Source organism: Copidosoma floridanum, unplaced genomic scaffold (genome assembly GCF_036245765.1).
Source record: "Copidosoma floridanum isolate Cflo_tuat_1 unplaced genomic scaffold, Cflo_Japanese_pri ptg000030l, whole genome shotgun sequence".
Taxonomy (NCBI): domain Eukaryota; kingdom Metazoa; phylum Arthropoda; class Insecta; order Hymenoptera; family Encyrtidae; genus Copidosoma; species Copidosoma floridanum.
The window spans coordinates 3,014,648-3,040,401 of NW_028321907.1; the positions used below are offsets into that span (position 1 = coordinate 3,014,648).

The window sequence follows — 25,754 nt, forward strand, 5'->3', positions numbered from 1 at the left end:
GCGAGATGGCGCTGATTGTGAACTTAACAATTATATAACGGCCGTTAATTAAAATTAACGGAACCGGGAACGCATCAGTGTTGGCGAACTACGATTCGTTACTTCTCTCTGACGTTACGTTTCGTACGTTTCAACGGTTCAACCGTATCTTGTCAGCGCCCTCTTTCAAAGGAGGTTAAGCCAATCCCTATTGAGTATGAGTTTGAGTTTGCGAGATTCAAAACTTTTAACGGAAAAAACTGCAAGGTAAGGTTATTATAAAAAAAAACCGGCGACAAATGAGCACAACACAAAGTAGAGGGAACGTACTTATAAGATTATACGTATATATGTCCATATAGTAAGCATCCGCGATCGACTTATCTTGTTTATAGTTTTTTGAAGCTCGGCATCGACGTCGTCATCGGGTTACTGGTTAAGTACAGTGCTCGTATCGCGTTACTTTTTCGTTACATGTTTACGTGCTATGGCTCAATCAGCTTTCTCAGGCGAAATCAGTAACCAACGAAAATGTGATTGTGTCGCGAGTATCTCGTGAACAAAGTCATTACCTTATCAAGTACACCTGCACGCACGGGAGTAGAGCGTGTGTACAAAGACGAGGGTACGAGACGGTACACACGTACCTAAGCTTTCACGTTCGATATGCAGGACAGCATCCAGGTAGCGATTAAGGTCCGTCCGCTCATCAAGCGGGAGATAGACGATAATCTCAAGAGCCAGTGGACCGTCGTCGACAAAGTCATCGCGCCCGTGGACCCGGAGATCAAGCGCGGGGACTGCAGCTTTCAGTTTGGTGAGTACATACTTTCACACTTACTTTCGAGGTATCATCGTGGTTTTATAGCCTCTCATTTTGCTCTGTTTCTTTGTCCTCCGTTTCCAGATCACATATTCGACCCCAAGAAGACAAACGTCGATGTTTTTGAAACAGTCGTCAGGCCAATCGTCGACGCCGCGGTCAAGGGCTTCAATGGCACCGTTTTCGCGTATGGACAGACTAGTTCTGGAAAAACGCACACAATGTTGGGCACCCTCGACGAGCCCGGGGTGACTCCTCTGGCTATCGATCGGATGTTCGACGCCATCACCGAGACATGTGGCCGGGAGTTTCTTCTTCGAGTCTCCTATCTGGAGATCTACAACGAAAAGGTCAACGATCTGCTTGATACCAGTGGCATGGATCTCAAGCTTAGAGAGGACAACAACGGCCTGGTCCAGGTGCTCAAGTCCAAAGAGGAAATTGCCAGTAGTCCAGATCTCATAATGTCCATCATGAAAAAGGGCGACAAAAATCGCAGGATTGGCGAGACAAACATGAACGAGAGGAGCAGTAGGAGTCATACGATATTCAGGTCGTATAGTGTTCTTTTTGTGAGTTTTGCGACATTCATGTTCGGGAATTATAACTGTTTTTTTAATCATATTTTAGGATAACTATCGAGAGTAGGGATCAGAGTAGTGACTCTGATGGAGCTATTCAGGTTTCTCAGTTGAATTTGGTAGATCTCGCAGGCTCCGAGCGGGCAAGTCAGACAAATGCAACTGGTGAAAGATTCAAAGAGGGTACTCACATTAACATGTCGCTATCGACTCTTGGACTTGTGATAAAACAACTCAGTGAATCTTCGGACAATACCAAGTATGTGAATTTTAGAGACAGCAAGTTGACAAGGCTACTGCAGGCTTCTTTGGGGGGTAACGCGATGACGGCTATTATTTGTGCAGTAACTCCAGCCGCGTTCGAGGAAACTTTGTGCACATTGGGCTTTGCATCGAGAGCAAAAAGTGTGAAGAATAAGCCGCAGTTGAATGAAGTTATGTCGGATGCTGCTTTGCTGAAGCGCTACAAAAGACAGATCGCAAAATTGAACGAAGAACTCGAAAGACTGAAACACGAGAAAGGATTTCCAGATGTCCAGGAAATAGAGACCAAGTTGCAAGAGAAGGAACACATATTGAAAGAAAAAGATAGGATAAACCTAATGTTAGAAGAGAGGATAGAGTTGTTGAAAAATTCTATTGTATCCACTAGTAGTGTTACAAGGGACGACAATCGTTCTAAAATTCCCAAGTCCCTAAGAAGAAGAACTTGGGCTGGTAATGTAGGACCAAATTTTAGGCTTAGTTTAGGTTTTCGAAACTTGCCCACCATTGTAGAAACATCATGCACTAGTGAAAATACATCAAATAGCAATGACAACATTTGTAAAAACGTTAACAGAAGGAAAAGTTACATTCAGACAGTTGATTTGAATGAAGAATCTTTTGAGACCGAGTTCACAGATTTTGAATTGGAATTAATTAAAGTGGCAAAGGAACGTGAAATATTATCTGATACTACGTATTATCCAGAGGAAAAAATTTCTGGTGAAGTAGCACCTAAGACTGAGAAAAATCGCGTCAAATTTGAAGATGACGTAGTAATTAATTATTTTAACAATGGAAGCAGTTATTGCGATGCATCGACACCTGAAAAACGGAAATATAATTCAAATAATGGTATTTTTAGCCTTTTTTAATCATTTTATATTAACTTTTAAAATTAATATGGGAAGCGCTGTTATAGTATTAATTATTGTATTCACTTTCCAGATCAAAATCAGGATTCATCTCCTGGTACACCAAAAGCTATATTGAGAGAAAGAATAAATTATTTGACAGAAGAATTCAAAGAACTTAGACAATTTACCACTCTGGAAAAGCAAGTATTACGAGCTGAAAAATTAAATTTTGATTTACCCGATGATGAAATACTGGATCAGCAAAGTAAAATAGACGATTTGACTCAGGCATTAGAAATGTCGAATAAGTATCAGGCACAAATTGAAGAAAAACTGACTGTTTCAATAAATTGCATCAACGAATTGTGTTTGAAAGTACCAGATGTGTATGATTTATGGAAACCTTTGATCAGTGAAGGGAAGAAAGCAGATCCTAATAATACAGTTGGCGACCTCAACCAACTCTTGGAGATTCTTAAAAATTCAAACAATCAGCAAAATGGTACAACAGCTTCAAATGCATTACACGAACAGTTGAGGAATGATTATAATGAGTGTGTTGAAAAATTAGAAAGTGTTGAGTCGCACAAAAAGTCTTTGATTAAAGAGAATTCAGAGTTAAAGAGTAAACTTGCTGGTGAATCAACTAAATTGCAAAGTATGAGTGATCTGGTTAAGAGTTTGAAAAATGATACCGACTGCCTCATGGAAAAGTTAATCCAAAAAAATGATGAATTAATCAAAATCAAAGATAGAGTTGTTGAGCTGGAAAGGATTCATAGTGAATTTGAGAAATCTACCCTTACAAGTATCAGCGAAGATTTTCTGGAAAAAGAAACTGAGTCAAATGTACCTACGAAGCTAGATCAAGTTCTTTCAAACGAAGTTGCAAAAATGGATGAAAATGACCAATGGATCGAAGTATCGAAGTATAAAAATCTTGAAGAAGAAATGAAACTAGAAAATGAACGTTTGCAACAAGTTATTGATGAATTTACTAATCGTGGAAAGAAATCGGTTGACAGTCAAACAGAGTCAGTTTCAAATGACATTTCTAACGATACTCAGATTCTCAAGCTATCCGAGTTGATTGAAGAGAAGACCTCGAGCATTGCCAACTATCAGCAAATGGAAATAGAAATGAAAGATAAAATTGTTCAATTACAAAGCTGCTTGGAAAAACTTGATAAAAAAGACAATTTATCTGAACAGAGTTCTTCGGAAAATGCCGTATCGTGCGATAAAGATAGTAATTTAATCTTGAAGCAACAGCAAGAAGAATTAAGTAAAACTATTGAAGAAATTGAAACTTTGCCATTACTAGTAGATAACAGAGAAACCATAATCGGTCGTGAAGAGCCCAAATTTGACAAAGATAAGCTGATTTTTGATGTAACGGAAAGTAATTTGAAAGTTGTCACACTAGAAGCTATCATTGAAGAAAAAAACAAAGAGATTGAAAAATTGAAACAATTGGAAGAATATAGAATCAAAGAAATCGAAAGCTTGAAACTTCAGCTAAACGATTCACACGATTCTAAACAAACGGAGGACAGTCAAGTAGCTGATATTCCTGATAGTTGCAACAACAAAACCTCTGAACTATTAGAAGTAATTGAATTGAAATCTGCTGAGATTAAAAAATATCAAGAATCTGAAGAAGAATTAAAAAAAGAAATTTCTCGTCTAAAAGACAGTTTGGAAGACATGGAAAAAATTATTAAAGAACATGGAAAAAGTATTGCCACAAAATCTAGTGAAAAAGTCAGTCAGGAAGAAGTGAATCAAGAAAAAGATGATGAAATTCTTAAATTGAAAGAAGATCTCCAGGAAAAAATCCTTGACATCGAAAAATACAAGCAAACGGAAAAAGAGTTGAATAGTAAAATCTCAAGATTGCAAGAAAGCTTTGATGATCTAGGAAAAGATGAAAAAGTGTCTGAAAAAAGCCTTATTGAATCTCAGGGTAGCGATGAAACACACCGTGTCAATATGATACAAGAAAAAGATGTACAAATCTCCAATCTATCAGAAATCATTCGAGAAAAATCTCTTGAAATCGAACAGCTTCTTCAGAGCGAACAAGAAAAGAGCAAAGAGATAGAAGATTTAAAACAATGTTTAGAGAGTGACCAAGTATTAAGCAATCATGTGATAAGTGACGGTATGGAAGTTATGGAAGTTGGTAACATCGAAATGGGCACAGGTGACTGTAAAGTTACTGAAATCGATAGACTGCATTCAATTATCGCCAAAAAATCTCTTGAAATTACAAACTACCAAGATTCGGAGCAAAAAATGAAAGAGGAAATTGAACGGTTAAGACAACGTTTGGATGATGCAAGCAGAGAATACCAGACATCTCAATTGACTCAAAAGGAAAAAGCAACAGCCGGTGATGAGAAAGAAACCGATGAGTCGATAATGCGCAATCAGATAAAGACTTATCTAGAGGAAATCGAGACCTTGAGACAAGACGTGGATGCCACTAAAATCGAAAGCGAAAACTTTGAGGCAAGTGCTACATCGCTTCGCGACGAGGTAACGGCTAATATTAAAGAAATTGAGGAATTGAAATCTTTAAACTCAGACTTGAAGAAGATTATTGATGAAAAGACAACAGAAATTACAAGCTTGAATCGGGATTTTGAGAACAAATTCGAAGACCTGGAAAAAAAACACGATGTAATTTTGCTGGAAAGAGATGAGTTAAAAGAAAAACTTGATTCTGTTATTTCTACTGAATTGAACGAAGGTTTAGAAAATGAGATCATCAATCTTCAAACTGTTATAGAGAACCTAAGAGCTGACAATCATCATTTGCGAAAGCGTGTTCAAGCCTTGGATACGGAATTTAATAAATCAACGTCAATGAAATCGTGTATGGATACTATGTGTGATTCCGCAATAGCTTTAGAGTCAGAAATCAAAGAGCCTCTTAACGAGACTGTAAAACAAGAGGTCGATACTAAATCCATGGAAGTAAATAGTTTTATAAAACCAGAAAATACAAGGATAGAAATAAAAGAGTCAAAGCCTACTCCTGTAATACCAAGTACACCCGTTACCGGTAGCGATGATAAAAAGCCATTGAGCCAATTGGAGTTGGAAACTAGTAGTATTTTTGCCAACAATACTTACTTTGATAACCTGGAAGATGGCCAATCCATTGTGCATGACAGTGCCTCTATGGTGGCAGGATTTGATGTTAGCAATATGACAGAGAGTATTGACGCGTTGAAAATTAAAAAGGAAATGGTACAAATACCCGATGATAGTTTAAGAGACTTGACCCAAGACGTTAAAAATGCAGAGAAATCTGTCATTATTCCGACTGGAATTATTCGATCCTCTTCATTAGACCAAACTGTTATTGAATCTTACACTGTTGACGAACTCAAAGATTTTGTTACCTATTTGAAGCAAACTCTCGTTAAATTCGAAGCGACCGTTGATACACTGTGGAAAGATAATGAAAACATGTCTACACTGTTGACGAAAGAAAAAAAAAGTAATATCATAGTAATAAACGACTTACAAAAAAAAATTGACGCACTAAACGAACAGCTTGAAAAAATTACCCAAGAAAAAGTTTCCCTTCAACGTGACTTGGAAATTACAACTGAGCAATTCGAGGCCATACGATCCAAAACGCCCATTTTACACGACGACGAAATTAAGCAGGAAATCTTGCGATACCAAGATAAAGTGAAAAGTTTAAATGAAGAAAACGTTAATTTGATGGAAAAAATCGGGGAGCTTGAAAAAGTGAAGGAGAGCAAACTTCATGAGTACGATCATCACTGTGTTTACAGAGAAAAAGCAGATTCGCTGTTGGAAGAATACAAATGCCTCGAAAATGAAAACATCGAGTTGTCGAATGGATTGACCAATCAGATAGAGGAATGCGACAGGCTGACAATGACTGTAGATGTATTGAAAAAGCAGCTGGAAGCTTACACGAATCAATCGACCCACGAAAGCTCTGACAAGATCGAGCTGGATATTCTCAAAGCAGACAACGAGCGGCTAACGAATGAAGTGATAGAGATGAGAACGAAAATAAATCAGTTGAGCAACGAAAATGCTTATTTGTCGTCGAATTTAGTCTTAGACGATAGCGACGAACACAATGCAAGCACTGTGAGCTTGCAAAACAAATCATCCCGTAATTTCATGGGTCTTGAAATGTCAATATCCGATGATCCTGCAAACGAGCTTACAAACGCTTCATCAAAAAGTAGCAGGGTTAAATTTTTAGAAAGCAAAGTAGAAGAATTGACTTGCAAGAACAAGAAGCTCAGTGAGTTGAAACTCATGACTTGCAGTAGTTGTGCTGAGTTGAAAGAATTGAATGAAAATAGAAGACATCTGAAAGTCCAATTAAAATCGGTACAGCACGATTTATTGAATCTTCAAAAAGATTTCAAGAAGAAATGTGTTGAGACCGAAGCCTTGAAAGTCAAAGCAAGGGAAGATTTTAATTCGAGCTTGAATTCTACATTGATGGACGATACTCTGAACACCAGTAGTTTAGATGGCTCGAGTGTAGCACTCATCGAAGAAAAAATTCTCGAATTGCGCAGTGCGTACGAAGAGTTGAAAGAAAATCACAGCAAATTGGCCAATCAGTACAAAGAATCCAACGAGCTGGATAAGTCACAAATCGAAAAAAGCTCTCCAGTGGTTCCTGATCGAAAGTCTCGCAAAAATGTTTCAAAGATACAGGCGCTCCAAAAAAATATTGAAATCCTTGAAAACGAAATACAAGATATGAAAAAATCAAATTCTAAGGTTTATGCTTCTATAAACCAATTTTTGATAGAAAAAGGTGGCCAGATCGAGGTTTTGCAAGTGGAAAACGAAAAACTAAAGAAGGAACACAGTGATGCTCAGGCAAGTGTTTTAACCTTTGTTGAGAAGGCCAAGCTGCTCGAAGAAGAGTTGACTGGTCTGTATAAACGAGTAGATAGTGCTACTGCGGCTGAGAAAGAGATTCACGCCGAAAAACTGGAGATCGAAGTTCGATTGGAAAGCTTAATAAATGAGAAGTCTGAACTTATCAAGTCTCATCAAGATGCCCAAGAAAAGCTTATGAGAGAACTCGAAGACTGCAAGTCTCTCTTGTGTACCCATGAGAAGGAAATCGAAGAGTTAAAGAGCGATTTGGCAAGGTCCGAAGCCCTTGTGAACCAGTCGAAAGGACAAAATAGTGCCGTAGATGTTGTACAAGAAGAGATCAGTCAGGCCAAGTCGAGAATCATCAAAGAAATCGTAAGTTTGGATAGTCTCTCCGAAGATGAATCCAAAGCGTTATCAAAGAAGACGCTTATTCAGACTTTCCAGAGGTTCTATAACGCCGTCTTATCGAAACAAACCGAAATCGTCAAGAGATTCCAAGATGAATACGAAAAATCCAAACGGAAATTAACGGAGGAGAAGCAGCAGTGCATTGATGCGGAAAAACGAGCTATCGCTTTGGTCCAAACTATGGAAAGTGATCTCGAGAAGTTTCAAACGGACGTTACCGAGCAAGAAAAGAAGAATCGTAAGCTCGAAGAAGAAAAGCTCAACTTGGAGCACCGCTTTAAGGAGGCTCAGCATGAAAATGAGCGATTGCACAGTGCTATACGTATCTTAGAATCTGACCTGAGTCAGTTGCAACTCGAGCTGGAGAAAAAGTCACGATCGAACGAGGATCGCGACAGTGCTATCGGTGCAGCTCAGGAAAGAGAGAAACTGGCTAAAGCCAAAGAAGAGGAGAGCGAAAATCGGCTGATGCAAGAGAAGGAAGAACGCCGGCGTGAGGTCAGCAAACTCAACGACGAGCTTGATTCGTACAAATCGCTGATCGATGACCTCAAAAATTCCGTCGAGGGCTTGGAACTTGAAATCGAGCATCTCAAGAACACCAACAACATCAAGACGAACGATCTGGTCGTGGTTGAGAACAGAATCGCAGAGTTCGAGCAGGTGATTGCGCAAGCGGAAGAAGTGATTCAGCAATTGAAGAATGAAAGCTTGGAGAAGGATAGATGCAAAGACGAGCTTCAGAATCTCTTGAAAATTAAATGCGATCTGCTGACCGAGTACAAGACGAAGGTGGAGACCATGAAGCCGGAATTCGAGAGCTTGCAAGCTCAGTTAGCCGATCGGAAGTTGTACGTCGAAAAGTGCAAGGAAGACATACACAATATGAAGCTGGAACATAATAAGCAGTTGGACGTATGGCAGGACAAAATCTCGAACGAGGAGATAAAATCGGCGGGGTTGGGAAAACAGATTGCCGAGTTGAAGAATAAAAATACCCAGCTGTGCTCTACCATCGAGGACTTGAAGGATCGCTGTACCGAAATTGAGAGAGAAAACGCAAGTCTTCAGCGAAAGGTGAGAAACAGTACGAGCAAGGTGCGAGTTGAAAACGAGATGCAGGAGTTGCAGGACGAAAATAGGTTACTAAAGAACCACCTGGAAGGCTCGTACAATCGCATAAAGGAGCTTCAAGAGACCAAGTCACAAGTGCAGCGGGAGATGGCCGAAGCGCAGGGAAAGAAAGAATTACTGGAGCAGGAGCTTAATACGACCAAGATTGCTTTGGAATCTTTGAGAGAGAAATACAACAACATTAATCTGCAGAAAATGCGCGAAAGGTACGAAACGCTTCTTCAAGAGAAAAACAATGTTGTGCGCGAAGTTGAAGAAAAAAGGATGCTGCTGGCCAGTAAAGATCAGAAACTCGTTGAGTACAGCATAGAATTGGATACTCTGAAGAAGCAGAAGGAAATGCTCAATAGCGAGATATTGAATTCAAGGGTAGAGAAGTCTTCGCTGGAAAACAAAATTACAAATGTTAATGATGAAATTGAAAAGTTGAAAGTGCAATTGAATACCAGCATTGCTGAAAAAGACGAGGTGTATCGGCTTATCGAGGAAGAAAAATGTAAATCATCTCTTGAACTTCAGAGCAATCGAATAAAAATTGACGAGCTTGTTAAAAAGAACAAAGAACTCGACGAAGAGATGGACGACATGGTGTCCCATGTACACAAGCTGGAAAACGAGAACGTCGAGCTCTTCAACAAGATGATTGAGGGTTCGTGCATTGAGAATCTAGAGAAGATAAAGAATCTCGAGAACGAAAGAGAAAGGCTCCAGACTGGCTTGCAGGCGGCTGAAGGAAAACTCACGAAATTGGAGAACGAGATTATCCGGCTGAACTCGGAGAAAGAGCAGCTTCTAAGCAAAATTGAAGACATGAACGGCAAGTATGCTGAGCTCGAGTCCAAGTTCTTCGAGAAAATGTCGAGTCGCGGTGGTTCTAGGAGCAACAGTCCGTCATCGCGAAAGAAACAAGGTCGCCAGAAGCGCAGTGACTTGTTCAATTTGAGTCGGACGTTGAACGAAGGAAACGATAACCAGGACGTTACCGAAAACGAATCGCCAACGTCTACGCCGACTCCACCTCCCATCTTACTGGAGTGCCATATGTGTGATGAGTTGAAGAATCGTATTCGCGAAATGTCCCTCGACATAGTCTCGAAAAGCAGCAAAATCACAATGCTCGAAGTTCAGCTTCAGTCTGAAAACCTTCCGTATCAGATCAAATACAATGAGCTGCAACAGCATGTGCTGGCGCTCAAGACAAGAGTAAGACATTTTTTTTGCTCATTTTTTTCATTATTACAATGCGTTCTTTGAATTTCTGGTAATATAATTTGTTTTATGTTTATCAGAATTCGGAGCTAAAGTTGGAAGCACAAAAATTACAACGAGCTCTAATGGAGGATAGCTTCCGCGAATGCCGAATTTGTAGACAGAGAAAGTTGAATAAGAGAGATCAAGCTGTTCAAGCTAACGTACCTGATAAACTTTACCTGAGCGGCATGAGCAGTGGCGCTGTTGAAGTAAGTTTAAAAAATCGACATTGTATAAATGCCTTAATTTTTTTCAAAATCACAATTAACAATAAAAAATTTTTTTTAAATAATAAAAAATAAAGAATTCAGGAAATTCGGACTAGACTCGTTGGGAGTAAGAATTTAAAATAAACCCATTGCATAATTTACGAAATATTACCGTCATAGTTTGTTTGATGTTACTACTCCCGACGGATTTAATTTGAATTGCTAGAAATTATAATAATAAATAGAATTGTTCATAATACTGATTAGCAATTTTTCATGTATGATTATATTTTTCAGGATTATTGCAAAATAGTGAAATTGGAAAAAGAAAGGAACATCATGAAAGATCTGTGTAGAAATCGCGCGAAAAAAATTAAGGAGCTGGAATTTAGGATAAGAGAATTTGAAGGTTCGAACGCAATCAAAGAGTAACTTATTTTTATTAACTGATAAAACTATAATTTAACTACAGACTTTACATATTGTACAGAATAGATATTAACGTATATAATAAATCAATGAGTTTATCAAAGTATTCATTCCATCTATACAAAAGAAGAATGTATCACTTGTAGCTTGAAGTATTATATACTAAACGTAAATATATTTATAGAAATCTGCGAATTACTGCTTGTCAAATTTGTCGTAAATTTTACTATCTCTACTCTTGTATCTCAAGATAGTTATTCGTATGTTGAAAAATGTTTTCAGGTTTAAAAAACGTCATCATTATTTACTACCCTGTAAGTTTGATTTTCCCATGAAGTTACAAAAAAAGAGCATTTTTTACGTTTATACGATTTTTGTAAAAGTCGTACCATATTTAGAATGATATACTTGTATATTTGTTATTAATCGTAAGAAAAAATTCATCAAAATAAGTAATGTGTAAAGTTCAAAAGAAAAATTTGGATGATGCATATACTCAGTCAAGTGCCAATAATTACTTTAAGTGCCTTGAAGATCCAAAATTGCCTTGTAAATTGTATTATAGTATGTATATTTATATGAAAAAGATATTTTGTGCGTAATGACAGTAAATTTTTTTATACTCTTTGATATCTAAAAATCTATATTCCTTAATATGGATTTAAGTAAAAATTAGAATAAAAAAGAAATATGTTTATAAAGTATTTTAGAATTTATTTTTCACTTCAACAATGTCCTTTTAATTTTTCCATTTTTATTACAGCTTACTAAAGAATCCGTTGCAACAGGTGTTCGTATTTTAACGTTGGTATTATACAATGCAAGCATTGTTGCAGACGACACGACGAACGACGAGTGTTGTGACGTTTTGTTGTTTTTTGTGTCTTGTGTGTAACCTAGATTCGTTCACCTTACAATCCAGGGACGGTCGGGGACGGTGTGAGCGAGTCGGAGACGAAAGTGAACAAGTGCTCTTCTCCGATCGTCCCTGATCGTCCCTGACCGTACGCGATGCGCAGTTGTACACGTTAGGTTAGATTAATGCAAAAAGTAAACAAACTTGTTTGTATTTGCACTTCTTTATTTACAAACTATTGTTTACATACAGCATTAATCTAACCTAACGTGTACAACTGCGCATCGCGTACGGTCAGGGACGATCGCGGACGATCGGAGAAGAGCACTTGTTCACTTTCGTCTCCGACTCGCTCACACCGTCCCCGACCGTCCCTGGATTGTAAGGTGAACGAATCTCCTATATCATCGTCGGCTGACGTGTATATCTGAATGCAACCCGGCTCTTGAGAAAAAAGTATTAATTATGTCAAATTCAAAATCTGAAAGTTGTAATGACTCTGATCTAGAAGTTTTTGAAGAAAAATCGTTTTCTCGTGACAAGTTTCTTATAAAAATTTTCACTCTCATCACATGCATAAAAGTTCTTCTAATTCCAACATAGTGAGTATGGTGATATGACTCCAAAATTAAAAAATCCGATTTCTCTTGAGTCATAAGTACTTAAATCTTATTTATAGTCATTCAACGGATTTTGAAGTTCATCGCAATTGGCTTGCCATCACAAACAGTTTAAAAATAGATGAATGGTACACAAGTTCAAAGTCTCAGTGGACATTAGATTATCCTCCTTTTTTCGCTTGGTTTGAATATGCCTTGAGTAAAGCAGCAGTTTTCTTTGATCCCGAGATGCTGAAAGATGATAATTTTGATTATGCTTCTACAAATACCAAATTTTTTCAAAGACTGACAGTCATGATTGTCGACCTGTTTTTCGTTTACGGTGTGAAAGAGTAAGAATGCAAAGTGTGCACAAATTTCAAATATTAATTCTTTTCAAAATTTGATATGTACAAATTTTTTTTAAAAAAGTAAATTTTCAGAGTAGGGCAAGTTTTTTGTAAATCAAATAAAAGTTTTGTTGCACTAACTCTTCTATCTTTGTGTAACATTGGATTACTTGTTGTGGACCACATACATTTTCAATACAATGGATTCCTTCTTGGTGTTTTGTTGATATCAATAGCAAAAGTATCAAGAGTATCAAGTGACGTGAGTTTTTATATAAACCACTTGTAAAACAAATAATACATTATTTCAAATTTTTATTTAATTAAAATATTATTCCCAGATCAGCGTTTTGCAAGGAGCTATGTGGTTTTCTATACTTCTAAATTTGAAACATTTATATTTATACGTAGCTCCAGCTTATGGCGTATGGCTTTTGAGAAGCTACTGTTTAAAGGGTGATAAATTTATTTCCCGATTTTTAAAACTTGGAGCAATAGTGATTTTTGTATTCTTCCTGGCATTTGGACCATTTGTACATCAAATGCCTCAAGTAAAAGTTTGAAAGCATATTTTACCAATTGTTAAAAATTTTTTACTAATTGAAATATTACCAGGTCTTATCTAGACTATTTCCATTTAAAAGAGGGCTTGTTCATTCATACTGGGCTGCAAATGCTTGGGCGCTGTATGCTGGAGTCGATAAAATTTTATCTGTGATATGGAAGAAAGCTGGTTGGCTGGACAACATTAAAGTCGCTTCAATGACTGGTGGACTAGTTCAAGAAGAATCATTTACAGTTTTACCCACTCCAACGCCATTAGTTACATTTCTTATTACTTTCGTGATGATGGTTGTAAGTTTAAAAAAAAATATATTTCAACAGTCTTAACAATTATTGTCCAATCAATTGATAATTTTTTTTGCAACGAATTCGTTTTTTTCAGCCTGCTCTTTGTGTTTTATTTTTTAAGAAAGAAAAACATAGCAATTCCAAAAATTTCGTAAGATGTGTCGTGATATGTGGCCTCACTTCTTTCATGTTTAGCTGGCATGTCCATGAAAAAGCCATACTTACAGCTATAATACCACTATGGTAAATCAGAAAGTAATTTACAAGAAAAAAAAAAAAAAAACATACATTAATCTTTTAAATTTTATTTCAGTGTTCTTTCAACAATAGATATCAATGATGCCAGGATATTCATTTTGTTGAGTTCAGCAGGCCATGCAGCTCTATTTCCATTACTTCATCCAGTGTATTTGACACCGTTGAAATTATTTTTGTGGTTTGCATATTTTCTTGGATCGCTAATTCTGTTCAAGAATAATTTTTCCGGTAAAATACTGCACATCTTAGAGTGGCTGTATTTGGCGCTTATTCCTGGTATGACGATTTACGAAAGTGTGTTGCACAGAGTCATTTTTGGTGATAAACTTCCTTTTTTGCCATTGGCATTGACATCTGTTTATTGTGCAATAGGAGTTTCATATTCATACATTATTTATTACTGCAAGTACGTTTTCGAGGACAATGCACCTATTCAAAACCAAAGACGGAAAAGCACTGAAAATAGCACGAAATGTGAACTGGAAAAAGATGCTTGAGACTTAACATTAAGATACTCGCTTCAAAAGTTGAATAAAGCCTTTGATTAATATTTTTAATACTTACATCAGTTATTTTAATCTCTTATTTAAACCCCGGGCTACATGACGCATTCGTTAATTTGTATTTGTGTTTACATTACTCATCGACACAAACTTCTGAATGCCTTCTCAAAGATATTTTGTATGAAAATATATAATAAAAATTTATAGATTTCTACAACAAGGTGTATTTAAATTTCAGGCCGCGATCACATTATTGTCTGAATATTGCAGAATGCGTCAACAAAAAGTCCCCTCAATTGGTGCACCTACGTTAACGATAGCACATATAATGGTAAATATTTGGTCTACTCTGCTGACTAAATATGATGGTAGTCGTGTACTTAATATCTTGAAAGTTTTTAAGCGTTGATTGGATCTTTCTATGTGCACACGAGCCTTGGCGATTTTTGCATTAAGTAAGGCTTCTTCTTTGGAAAATTGTTTTTTATCACTCAAAAATGGAGGTCTTATCAATTGAATGCCATGCAATAAGCAAATATCATCAATTAAAAAGCCTTTATTAGTCATAAGACTATCGTCACGATCAAGCTTATGAATCAACTTGCTTTTTTCAAATATAGCTTTGTCAGAGCATCTTCCTGGATAAGCCTTACTTACAAAAGTTATGATACCACCTGGTGAAACAGCTGTCACGAATTTCATAGTATACTTCGACTTGTACATAGAGTAGGCTTCTACCAGACAGCATATTTTCTTAGGTTTTTGAATACTAATTTCAATTCCGTCGATTATAGCTCTTACACTTTCAAAGCCCTTAAAACAATTCGGTAAGTTTCTTAAAATTTCATCTTTGCTGGGCCAATGAATAGCAAACTGTAATCCAACCGCTAAAACCTCAATCATTTTTAAAAAAATTTTTCTGCAAGTTGCTTCACAATATACTTTAAACAATACACTAATCACAGTATACGACACATTTTGCTTCAATTTAATAAATGTCAATACTATTCTGTCTTTGATCGACAGTTGTGCAGAATTTTGGCATAAACTTGTTTCCATATTGGGAAGTACTTCTTTGACAACAGATTCTAAAAAATCTAAATAATCGAAGGAACTTAATCCTGTCATTGCATTCAAATCTTTTTCATTTTTTATTAAATCACTATAAATTTCAAAATGCACTTGAACACATTGGTCTTGAAAAGTCTTTGGTTCACTGACAGATAGCACTTGCACCAAGTTACAAGTTTTATCACTCTCCTCTTGCACTGTAGTTGCATGAATATCATGGATACTGTCAATACAGGTATCAATAGTATTATTAATATTGGTACGAACTGTTTTGCATTTGTCAATTTTTTGTTCGAGGTACAGTTTTCTTTTGACCGCTCTGGTTTCTGTCCTTGCATCTCTTATTAAGTTTTTTTCTTTTTTTTGTAGTATATCAGGCGTATCTGTAGGTAAATTTACGGAAGGCACTGCTGTTTTATGCAACCATCTCTTTGGAGGCTGTCCATCTGAAATTTAGAATAATTTCACGTAAATTTGTGTATCTATGATCATAACTACAAATTTCAAAATTAAATAAAATTACTTACAAGTTAAACAATAATCTTTTGCAGTGAAGTGTAATGAGCAAACAAAAGGTTTTTGATAACTCTCGCTAATTTTCAAACGTTTCATCCACACTTTTCTTACATCGATTTTCTCTTTGTTATTCAATTTATTCGTAATTTCAACTTGCACTTTACCAGCTTTTGGCACAACGTGAAACCGTAAAGTTGGATCTTTCGCAGCAACACTCTTGCATCCCAAAACACTGCAATATTTTTTGCTGCTGTTTTTATGAGGAGAAAATCTCATGCCTCTCTCGTCCATATTTGTAAAAATTGAGATGTGAGATTATATACCTGTACATACACTTAACAGTCAGTAAGATTGCATAAAAGTAATAAATAATTAGTTAAATGATCGTATACCGATTTGACAACACGTGAGTTTCAGCTGTTGCTGCTGCTGCGCTATACTGCTGCTGATGCTCAGAGATAAACAAACAGCTTGTTTACGTTCAAAACGCTGTTTCAACCTTCATGAACGAATTCATCAAAGGAAAAAAATAACTACGTAACTCTCATTATGTCAGTAACATGGAATTAACAACCTTTTTAAGCTCAATATCTTTTTAAGTGCGAAAAAAAATAAAAACAAGATTCCTCCCATAAGACCTGTGTTATTTCTCCTCTATATTAGTCATATATATACTGAGGTCACGTGGTAGAGGCATAATGCTAATAACTCAATCTCACTTCTATGACGTATTCCGCACGGCAGCGGAGATTCTGTGCGCAAACCACACAGTCAGCCAATTTTAAAACGGAATTCGTTACCAAAAGTTGAAAACTGTTTTATTGTTGATTTCGTTGTAAAGACGTATTTTTTATTAAATAATTTATCACAGTATCCTAGTGGAATTAAATTGAAATATTAAATACTTTAATAATCTGAATCTTAAATTCAGTTCTTGCTTTATCTGCACGAATCGTACTTACTTATATTATTTTGAGAGATGGTGGGGGAAAAATTTCTTTGACGCATTCCGTAATCTGCATCTCCATTCTGCGGACGTGTGTGATATCATGGCCTAATCTCTAACCGGTTTCTTCAAAATATACGCCCAGTACGCCACAGTGTGGCGTGGTAGGGTGTGTATTTATTCGTTAATTATTTATTTTAATAATAATTAAATAGCTACTGAGTAGCTGGTAACGTTTTAGTAATTCTAAGACACGTAGTCTACACCGCAAGAGAATTGTAATGAAATTGATTGTAAGTACTTGAAGTGCTATTACAATTTTGTATTCGGAGGCTGTGTGTAGTTTATTGAGGTTAATGGCTTGTTTGTTGTTGTAACATGTTAATTGGTGTGCTACTGCTGACCCCGAATGAGAATACATTCACGCAAATTTTTTTAACGAGCCCTAGAAGTTGTTTAATTAATGATAGTTATGATTGCATAAAATGTATTTTATTTTCAAGCCAATTGGGTTCGAGGTTATGTCAGGATAATCAATTATCCTTTTTGTCTAATTGTTGTTATTGTTGTTGGTGTTTGTTGTTGGTGTTGAGCAGAGTAATTGTAAATAAAATTGACGTGGACTGCAGCCGGAGAGTTTGCAATGTCTTCAGTGCAGCGAGCTTTTGCTCAGAAGCTAAGCAAACATCATGCAGCGGACGTACGCCGGCAAATCGCTACGTCCACTTCCTACTCCAGGGAATTGTCTAAGAGTAACAGCAATTTTTCGGGGTTCTCGTCGACGGTACGTATAGTGTTCCTAGATGATTAATTTGTGTATTATGATTTTTTTTTCGCGCAACCATTTTTAACTTTCCGTCCAAATGTTTTTACTTTGATCAGGTGTCTCTCTGCGAGATGGTGGAGCCTTTGGATTACGAGGAATTTTTGACGCAACATCAAAATGTTATAGATCGAGATCCTTTGAAGTCAATTTTAGATTATCCTCCTAATGATATTGAATTGAAAGTTATCAAGAGGAAGATTAGGACAGAAGAACCCATAGTTCCTATAGAGCCTATGTAGTGCATTTGTTTAGCCTCAATTTTCTCTATTTTTTCCCTTCATTACAAAACAATGTTATTTAGAGGAATCTTCGTTTGTATTTCAGTGAATCAGTATCGCCTTATGTGAAAAGGTGCATTGAAAGTTTCACTTCAGACTGGGTCTTTGTACATAGAAAATTTAGGGGGAGGGCTTCACCCATAGGAAGGGATAGATTAGTTCAAGAAACACCGAGACAAGACTTTGAAGTAAATCTACAAATTATTATTTTAAAGTATTATTAAAAATTTCATGAATTTATTAATATTAAAAACAGGTTGACCAAGAACAAACGAACGGTTCTCATTCACCAAACGATGAAGAATCAGATCCATCACAGTATGGGTCGCAACAAGAAACGCCAAGAGGTTCTTGGGCAAGTTTGGATCTTCGACATTCTCAGCATGATCCTCTTCTTCCAAGTATTTTAGATAGAGTTTCTCCTGAAACATTAGATCAAATAAATGAACAAAAACGTTCAGAAGACAGACAAGTACGTTTTTTAAGAATGCAACCAAAGTTATTCATTAATTTTAGTTTATAAATACTTTTTTCTTCATAGGAAACGCTATTTTCTCTTTACGCCTTACCCACACCATTGGATGACGAATGGCAAGAAATAACTTTAGCTACAGAACCAGCAGAACCTTTTTCCCACAAGATTCTCATAAAATGCCTTCAATTAAAACTGGAATTGGAAGTCGAGCCTATTTTTGCCAGTCTCGCTTTGTATGATGCAAAAGAGAAAAAAAAGATCTCTGAAAATTTTTACGTTGATATGAACGTGGAAGCCTTAAAGAGGATGCTCGGTAGTCATGTAGCTTACAGTGATGCAAGCACTTTGGCAAGAAGTTGTGTTGTAAGCATAAGCAAACCAAGCCCGGATTTGTTCCTTGTTATTAGATTAGAAAAAGTGTTGCAAGGAGATATTTCTGAATGTGCAGAGCCTTACTTGAGAGATGATAAAAACAAAGACAAGGTTCGAGCCGCAGCAGCTGCAGCTTGCGAACGCTTAGGTCGTTATCGTATGCCCCTCGCGTGGACGGCAATACATCTTTCAGGAGTCATTGGTGGGGGTGGAGATGCGGATAGCACGGGAAGTGCGGGTTCCTTGGACAGAAAATCTAGTGGTATGGAGCAGTGGCGAAGAAAAATTGAACCACCCATACGAAGAGGATCTCTAGAGCGCCGATGCTCGGACAAGAGACGAAGCTGGTCATCGGATGATTTCGCAAATTGTCTAGACAGTTTTAGGTACCTAAATACATGCTAACTAAAGATTTTAGTTTTTTAGTAAAATCATTAAAATGTGTGTTCTTTAGGCCCATAACTCTAACAGTATCTAGTTTTTTTAAACAAGAAAGTGAGAGATTGCGTGATGAGGATCTGTACAAACTTTTGATAGAATTGAGAAGGCCAGGCTCAAATTTAAAAAAGTTAAAATGCTTACCTGGAATTTTAAAATTAGATTTAAGTCCGCGTCCTGACGAACTACCTCGATGTTTAGATCCAGACTTGCGGAGGTTGTCCCCATATCCAAATGAAAATAACCGCCCTATAAAAGAAATTTTGGAATTTCCTAGTGAAATTGTTGCACCTGAGCTATCATATCGTAATTTACTCTATGTTTACCCAAAAGTAAGTCATTTTTTAATTTCCAATCAAGTTTTGTAGTTTTAGTCAATGCACTCAGAATTTTTTTTCTCTTGATTTTCAGGAAGTGAATTTTAGTTCTAGAGCAGGTTCGGCTCGAAATATAGCAGTTCGCATTCAATTAATGGGAGGGGAACAAGAGAACGAAGCTTTGACGGCAATTTTCGGTCGTTCCTCGTGTCCCGAAATGACTCACGAATATTTTACTTCCGTTTTGTATCACAATAAAAATCCAAATTTTTACGACGAAGTAAAAATTAGGTTGCCAGCGGATCTAAGTGCTAGACATCATCTGCTATTTACTTTTTATCATATTAGTTGTCAGAAGAAGGTTGAACAACCAAACGTCGAAACTCCCGTAGCTTATACTGTAAGAGTTCGTAATGTCCCATTATAATTTGAATGTGTATCATCGATTGACTGTCAATAATTATTTGTAGTGGTTACCATTGCTAAGAGATGGGCATCTACAGTCAGGAGAATTTAGTTTACCTGCGATGTTGGATCCTCCACCAGCAAACTATTCCTACATAGCACCAGATGTTCTTTTACCGGGAACTCGATGGGTTGACGCACACAGAGGCGTTTTTACTCTGATTCTTGAGCCTGTTTCTAGCGTACACCCTCAAGATAAATACATAGATAGGTACTTTCAGAAAATTTTATCATAGAAATGTTGTATATTCCATATTTAAAAACTATCAAGGAATTCTCTGCCATTTGCATTTTAGGTTTTTGTTGCTTTGCGGTGCCTTAGAACTGGGCCAAGTACCGCCACGCATTGGTGAGGCGGGAATGGAATCTGAACTCAAATCCGCGCTATTAGAGATCGCTCGGTGTTCACAAACTGCTCTGATTCGTTCATTGCCTCAGGTGTTCAATCATCTTGTATATCTACTTGTACGACCTCCAACACTGCCTTCACAGACGTTGAACATCGCTGCCACTGTCTTTGAGGCCATTGGTTTACTTGTACGAAACATTACGAATCTGCAAGATGGTCAAGTTGACTCGCACGGCAGGCATCCGCTGCTAATGACTTACACGGCTTATCAATGCTCTCTACCAAGAATGAGCCATGGCTCAGGTGTCATTAGAGCTCAGAGTAATCCCGATTTGCCGATCGAAGACCTTGAAATGGAAATACATTCTCGGGGTATTGACCGTACAGCTTCAATGAGGCAGGAATCCACCATCAACAGTCAATGGTATTGAAATGAAGCCTAGTAATATAGTTATTTGCATGGATACAGTAGTTACTATTATAAGTGACATGTCTCTTTTTTAAATTATTTTTCAGTATTCCCTCTACGCGCAGACTGCTGCACGAGGAAATAGTATTGCATTGGGTGGTTTCGACTGCTCAAGCGCGTGAGCTCGCCATTACACATTCCTGGTTCTTTCTGGAGCTAGTTGTCCGCTCGATGGTCATTACCTTGACGGAATTCGACATGATGGATTCGCCACGTAAGATGCGATTTTCACACCAGTTTTGCGACGATTTGTCAACTCTCGTAACCGCTCTCACAAACGAAATAATCCATCGCAGTGGCAAAGACAATCGCGTTGCTTCGAATCTTACTTTAGGTCTCGGAAATTTTTTATCCGATTTGTTCTCCATCATGGATCGCGGTTTCGTGTTGTCATTACTCAGAGCCAGTTGTTGTGCCATGGCCGACGCATTTATGCAAGTACCTGATTCGGCAGCTCTGTTTGCTCTCAAGCTCGATCTCGTGCGGACGGTCTGCTCAAACGAGCACTTTGTTGCCCTGAATTTACCTTTCGGCACGGGCTACACGTGTGGCTCAGCGCCAGTCTCGCCTTCTCCTTCGACTGGGAGTTCCGGCTCTCTAATTTCTACTCTGGTACCTGGTGAGCGCGTTCGCTTTTCCGAGCTAAGCCAAGAATTTCGTCAGCAGCATTTTCTTGTCGGTCTCGTTCTTCTCGATTTATCTAACACCCTGGAAATTCCAAACCCAATGCTGCAGAACAAGGCCATTGGCACGATCCGATATCTCATGACGTGTCACGATGCTGATCCTCGTTACACAGATTCATCGGCCAAAGCTCGTGTCGCCGCCTTGTATTTGCCTTTACTGAACATCCTAATGGATGCACTGCCGCAACTGTATCATTGGGATTCAAAGGAGAAAAGTGTTTATACGGACGAAAGTGGCTCAATTACCCAATCTGTTGCTCTGGCTATTTCAGGCGGGACCTCGGTAGAAAATGCTGGAGCGCAGTGCAGGGTTTCCCTGAGCTCCGAGGCTACCAGACATTTGTTAATGTGTGCTCTGTGGATTTTGAAGTCAATAGAAAAATCAGCTTTAGCGCAGTGGATAACGGAATTGAGCACAAGGAGGATTTTAAGCATTTTGCAAGTGTTGAATATATCCACGGCCGCTTTTGAATACAAAGGCAAAAAAGCACTGAAGAGATTGCCCTCTACAGCTACGGCCACGAGTGACATCAGATCAAGGTTGGAAGATGTCATTTTGGGTCAAGGAAGCGCCAGGAGTGAGATGATGATGAGACGGAAGGAGAGAGCCAGTGGTGATAAGCTGAGATGGAGAAAAGATCAAATGGCTTATCGGTGAGCTCAATGTTTTATCAACTATTACAGCATAATGATAAAAATGAAATAATCATTGATTTATTATCGTTCCATAAAAGAGTGTCTGAACAACCTGAAGGTAAAGCAGTTGAACAAGATGCACACATTGAAGGAGCTCTAGCAGCTGAAGCTTCTCTAATTGTGTTGGATACGCTTGAAACTATTGTTCAAGCTGAAGGTGGAGGAGGTAACTAAGATATTTCACGAAAATTGATAATTTTTTTTTTTTTCCTACTAATTTTCAAATTTTTACATTAGGCATGGTAGTCGGCGGCGTTTTGAAAGTATTATTGAGGACTTTAGCAAGAAACCAAAGTACCTTAGTATTGCAACATATGTTCAATACTCAAAGAGCACTAGTTTTTAAATTTCACAGCGCTCTGTTTGATGAGGAAGAAAGTGAAAGATGCGGAGACTTGTGTCTGACGTTATTAACGAGATGTAGTTCACCTTTAAGTGCCATTCGTAGTCACGCTGCCGCGAGTTTATATTTGTTGATGCGGCAAAACTTTGAAATTGGCAATGTAATTTATTTTAAAAATTATTTTTGACAATATTGGATGTAAATTATGGTTAAATAATGTTGAATTTTACAGAATTTCGCCAGGGTGAAAATGCAAGTGACAACTTCGCTTTCTGCTCTCGTTGGCAGAGGAAGAGCGCCTAACGAAGGTGCACTTCGTAGGGCATTAAAGACTGTTCTTGTTTATGCTGAGAAAGATACGGAGTTGACAGATACTAGTTTTCCAGAACAAGTTAAGGATCTACTCTTTAATCTTCACATGATTCTTTCCGATACCGTAAAGATGAAAGAATTTCAAGAAGATCCTGAAATGCTCCTTGATTTAATGTATAGGTAAAGACGATTCTCATAATCCATTCATCCATCAATTTAAATAAAAAAATAATCTTTTACTTTCAATCCGCAGGATCGCAAAAGGTTATCAAAGCTCGCCAGATTTAAGATTAACGTGGCTGGCAAATATGGCACAACAACACATGGAGCGAAAGAATCACACCGAGGCAGCGATGTGCTTAGTGCATAGTGCTGCATTGGTGGCTGAGTATCTTCACCTTTTGGAGCCAGGTAGTGGCGGTCGACCAATCGGTGCGGTTGCCCTAAGTCCAATAACTCCAAACGCTTTGGAGGAAAGTGCGGTGGGTGATGACGTGCTTGCCAGAAGGGAAGAAGGACTCTGCCTGGGACCAGACTTTTCTGAAAGTGGTCTTGCCGGTTTACTCGAACATGCCGCAAGCTCGTTCCACGCTGCAGGCATGTACGAAGCTATTCCAGACGTTTATAAAGTCTTGCTACCCATTGCCGAAGCTGCTTACGATTATAAAAAGTTGGCTAATATTTATGGGTGCGTATCTTGGTTCAGTCGATTGATATATATTTACTTTATGACATTTTGATCAATGCTATTTGTGATTTAGGAAGTTGCACGAAACTTATACTAGAATTGAACAGCTCGCTGGAAAACGAGTGTTTGGTACTTATTTTAGAGTAGGATTTTACGGAACTAGATTTGGCGATCTAAATGGCGAAGAATTTATATATAAGGAGCCTACCTTGACTAAATTGCCAGAAATATTTTCGAGATTAGAAAATTTTTACGCTGAAAGATTTGGTGCTGAAAATATAGTTATTATTAAGGATTCAAATCCTGTCGATCCCACTAAATTGGAATCTGACAAAGCATTTGTACAAATTACTTATGTAGAGCCATACTTTGAGTCGCATGAGTTGAGACATCGGCCAACAGTTTTCCACAAAAACTTCAACATAAGTGAGTTGTACTTTTATTTTACCATCTCTTATTCTTATTTCTTTTTCGCACTCTAATACTTATTTATAAACCTTGTAATATCTTGTAATATTTTAACCACGCGTTGGCGTAACCATTAACATATTATTTCATCCCTCATCTCAATTACCCCACCTACCCAGCGTACCTGCGGTACAAAAATTATTCCCATAAATCAATAATTGGCGCAATTCCTTTTTATCACATTATTGTTTTTTCATCAAAAACCAAAAAAAAATAATTGGATGATCACTGCCTCATCACGCTATAGTTTTTTCAATTGTCCTATAGTTGTCATTTTTCCACTTTTCATGAAAATAAAATAAGATAAATATTTAAAGGGCGTTTTATATACGCAACTCCGTTTACACCTGGAGGTAAAGCACACGGTGAATTACGCGAACAATGTAAGCGTAAAACGATATTAACGGTGTCAACCCACTTTCCATATCTGAAAACGAGGATACGAGTTGTAGCTAGAAAACAAATTCTTCTCAGTCCCATCGAAGTAGCGATCGAGGATATTCAGAAAAAAACTGCCGAGGTAATGAATTTGTTTGTTTCTATTTTTTTTTCCTTTCGCCTATTCCTTAGAAAAGGCGATGTATGATAACTCGCGTCTAAAGCTTGCAGCAGCGACGATGCAAGAACCGCCTGATGCGAAAATGTTACAAATGGTGCTACAAGGTTGTATTGGTACAACCGTGAATCAAGGACCGGCGGAGGTGGCCAATGTCTTTCTGTCCGGCCTGAAGGAACAAAATCTACAGCCTTCCAAGTTGCAGCATAAGCTCCGCTTGTGCTTCAAAGACTTTTCGAAAAAGTGTCTTGACGCGCTGAGGAAAAACAAAAATTTGATTGGACCAGATCAGCGAGATTACCAACGGGAATTGGAAAGAAATTATCAGAGACTGACCGAGAGACTTGCTCCACTGATTGCGTGGAGGTACAGTGCTTTCATATAGACGTCAAACTTGATTGATCAAAAAAAAAAAGAAAAAAAAAATCGTTCAAAATAACAATTAATTTGTCTTTTAGCGGTCCATCCTCGACAGCGACGCCAGTGCCAGCGGTTACGAAATCGGTGTCTCCCCTCTGGTAACCGAAAGAACTTGTCACACTAGTGATACATGCCAAAGAGCAAAGTTTGATTAGCTATTGTTTTCACACATGGCTAATCAAAACTCCGACACGTTACTTTAGCTTAAGTCTGTCTATAATGTATTTATTAAGTGCGCGTATGTGACTTCGTGTATTTATATCTGTGATTCATGTCGACTTATCATGTAGTTTTATTTATGACTCTGTTTTTTTTTTTATTTTTATTTTTTTTTTTTTTTTATACTCATTTTTGCATACTTAAACATCACTAAACGAATAACGGCAAATAATAATTTTTGTATTGAAAAAATACTAATAAATTTTTTTAAAAACACTTACCAATTCTGTCATCAACTGCTATTGGTTTTGTTGTTTCTGCCCTTCGACCTTTCGTAGGTAAAATTTTCTGTCCTCCGGTGTGTGACCTTCGTCGGATGGCGCCACCCTTCCAAAGCGTCCTTCGCACCCCATACTTCAAAATCCTCAAAGAATCAAACGGTCGATCCCTCGCACACCCCCTTGACTTTTCAATTCCCTCGACTTGGTAAAGAAAGAAGGAGCGAAGGAAAAAAAAAAAAAAACCAATTAACCGAGGCCTATGGGTGGCCTTGTTTTAATTGAAGTTGGAAAACCGAGGCAACCCCCCTCGTAGCAGCGGTCGCGTCGGGCGCGCCCTAATCGAAAAACTACTTAACAGTTTTATCTCG

General features: G+C 37.7%; 4 protein-coding genes across 6 annotated transcripts; 3 read left to right on the forward strand and 1 right to left on the reverse strand.

Annotated features, from left to right (window-relative positions):
* Positions 1-154: 154 nt before the first annotated feature.
* Positions 155-11,440, forward strand: LOC106638705 (uncharacterized). Its single transcript, XM_014352025.2, has 6 exons — positions 155-796; positions 887-1,355; positions 1,433-2,502; positions 2,596-10,151; positions 10,238-10,408; positions 10,706-11,440. The coding sequence occupies exons 1-6, from the start codon at positions 646-648 to the stop codon at positions 10,838-10,840; spliced, it is 9,552 nt and encodes a 3,183-aa protein (XP_014207511.2). The 5' UTR covers positions 155-645; the 3' UTR covers positions 10,841-11,440.
* Positions 11,441-12,097: 657 nt separating this feature from the next.
* On the forward strand, positions 12,098-14,345 carry xit (ALG6/ALG8 family glucosyltransferase xit). The gene is made up of 7 exons (XM_014352131.2): positions 12,098-12,295; positions 12,373-12,645; positions 12,736-12,904; positions 12,984-13,193; positions 13,258-13,497; positions 13,589-13,737; positions 13,808-14,345. Exons 1-7 carry the CDS (start codon positions 12,159-12,161, stop codon positions 14,247-14,249), a joined length of 1,620 nt encoding a protein of 539 aa, XP_014207617.2. The 5' UTR covers positions 12,098-12,158; the 3' UTR covers positions 14,250-14,345.
* LOC106638706 (uncharacterized) lies at positions 13,814-16,330 on the reverse strand. Of its 2 annotated transcripts, XR_016293377.1 has the most exons (4): positions 16,235-16,330; positions 15,854-16,165; positions 14,317-15,772; positions 13,814-14,208 (listed from the first exon to the last, which is right to left on the reverse strand). XR_016293377.1 is itself a non-coding variant. In XM_089597003.1 (3 exons), exons 2-3 carry the CDS (start codon positions 16,131-16,133, stop codon positions 14,532-14,534), a joined length of 1,521 nt encoding a protein of 506 aa, XP_089453129.1. In that variant the 5' UTR covers positions 16,134-16,165; positions 16,235-16,330; the 3' UTR covers positions 13,814-14,531. The 2 variants fall into 2 exon arrangements, 1 of the variants encoding a protein (XP_089453129.1); XM_089597003.1 differs by having other exon boundaries at positions 13,814-15,772.
* Positions 16,331-16,960: 630 nt separating this feature from the next.
* On the forward strand, positions 16,961-25,322 carry Zir (dedicator of cytokinesis). Of its 2 annotated transcripts, XM_089596521.1 has the most exons (19): positions 16,961-17,081; positions 17,385-17,572; positions 17,671-17,849; positions 17,939-18,080; positions 18,149-18,364; positions 18,434-19,125; positions 19,194-19,509; positions 19,589-19,894; positions 19,965-20,170; positions 20,256-20,732; positions 20,825-22,117; positions 22,198-22,325; positions 22,397-22,662; positions 22,735-22,994; positions 23,068-23,502; positions 23,576-23,928; positions 24,288-24,490; positions 24,573-24,892; positions 24,985-25,322. In XM_089596521.1, the coding sequence occupies exons 2-19, from the start codon at positions 17,432-17,434 to the stop codon at positions 25,046-25,048; spliced, it is 5,997 nt and encodes a 1,998-aa protein (XP_089452647.1). In that variant the 5' UTR covers positions 16,961-17,081; positions 17,385-17,431; the 3' UTR covers positions 25,049-25,322. The 2 variants fall into 2 exon arrangements, with proteins under 2 accessions (XP_089452647.1, XP_014207564.2); XM_014352078.3 differs by having other exon boundaries at positions 16,961-17,572.
* Positions 25,323-25,754: the final 432 nt, after the last annotated feature.

Excerpts from the sequence above, each read along its gene's own strand:
- Zir (XM_014352078.3), top strand. The coding sequence starts at position 17,432 with ATGTCTTCAGTGCAGCGAGCTTTTGCTCAGAAGCTAAGCAAACATCAT. Across the intron at positions 18,365-18,433 it reads AACGTTCAGAAGACAGACAA|GAAACGCTATTTTCTCTTTA; the intron begins GTACGTTTTTTA and ends TTTTCTTCATAG. Across the intron at positions 19,126-19,193 it reads AATTGTCTAGACAGTTTTAG|GCCCATAACTCTAACAGTAT; the intron begins GTACCTAAATAC and ends TGTGTTCTTTAG.
- LOC106638706 (XM_089597003.1), bottom strand. The coding sequence starts at position 16,133 with ATGGACGAGAGAGGCATGAGATTTTCTCCTCATAAAAACAGCAGCAAA. Across the intron at positions 15,773-15,853 it reads AAAAGATTATTGTTTAACTT|ATGGACAGCCTCCAAAGAGA; the intron begins GTAAGTAATTTT and ends TCTAAATTTCAG.
- xit (XM_014352131.2), top strand. The coding sequence starts at position 12,159 with ATGTCAAATTCAAAATCTGAAAGTTGTAATGACTCTGATCTAGAAGTT. Across the intron at positions 13,498-13,588 it reads TTACTTTCGTGATGATGGTT|CCTGCTCTTTGTGTTTTATT; the intron begins GTAAGTTTAAAA and ends CGTTTTTTTCAG. Across the intron at positions 13,738-13,807 it reads ACAGCTATAATACCACTATG|TGTTCTTTCAACAATAGATA; the intron begins GTAAATCAGAAA and ends ATTTTATTTCAG.
- LOC106638705 (XM_014352025.2), top strand. The coding sequence starts at position 646 with ATGCAGGACAGCATCCAGGTAGCGATTAAGGTCCGTCCGCTCATCAAG. Across the intron at positions 1,356-1,432 it reads AGGAGTCATACGATATTCAG|GATAACTATCGAGAGTAGGG; the intron begins GTCGTATAGTGT and ends ATCATATTTTAG. Across the intron at positions 2,503-2,595 it reads GAAATATAATTCAAATAATG|ATCAAAATCAGGATTCATCT; the intron begins GTATTTTTAGCC and ends TTCACTTTCCAG.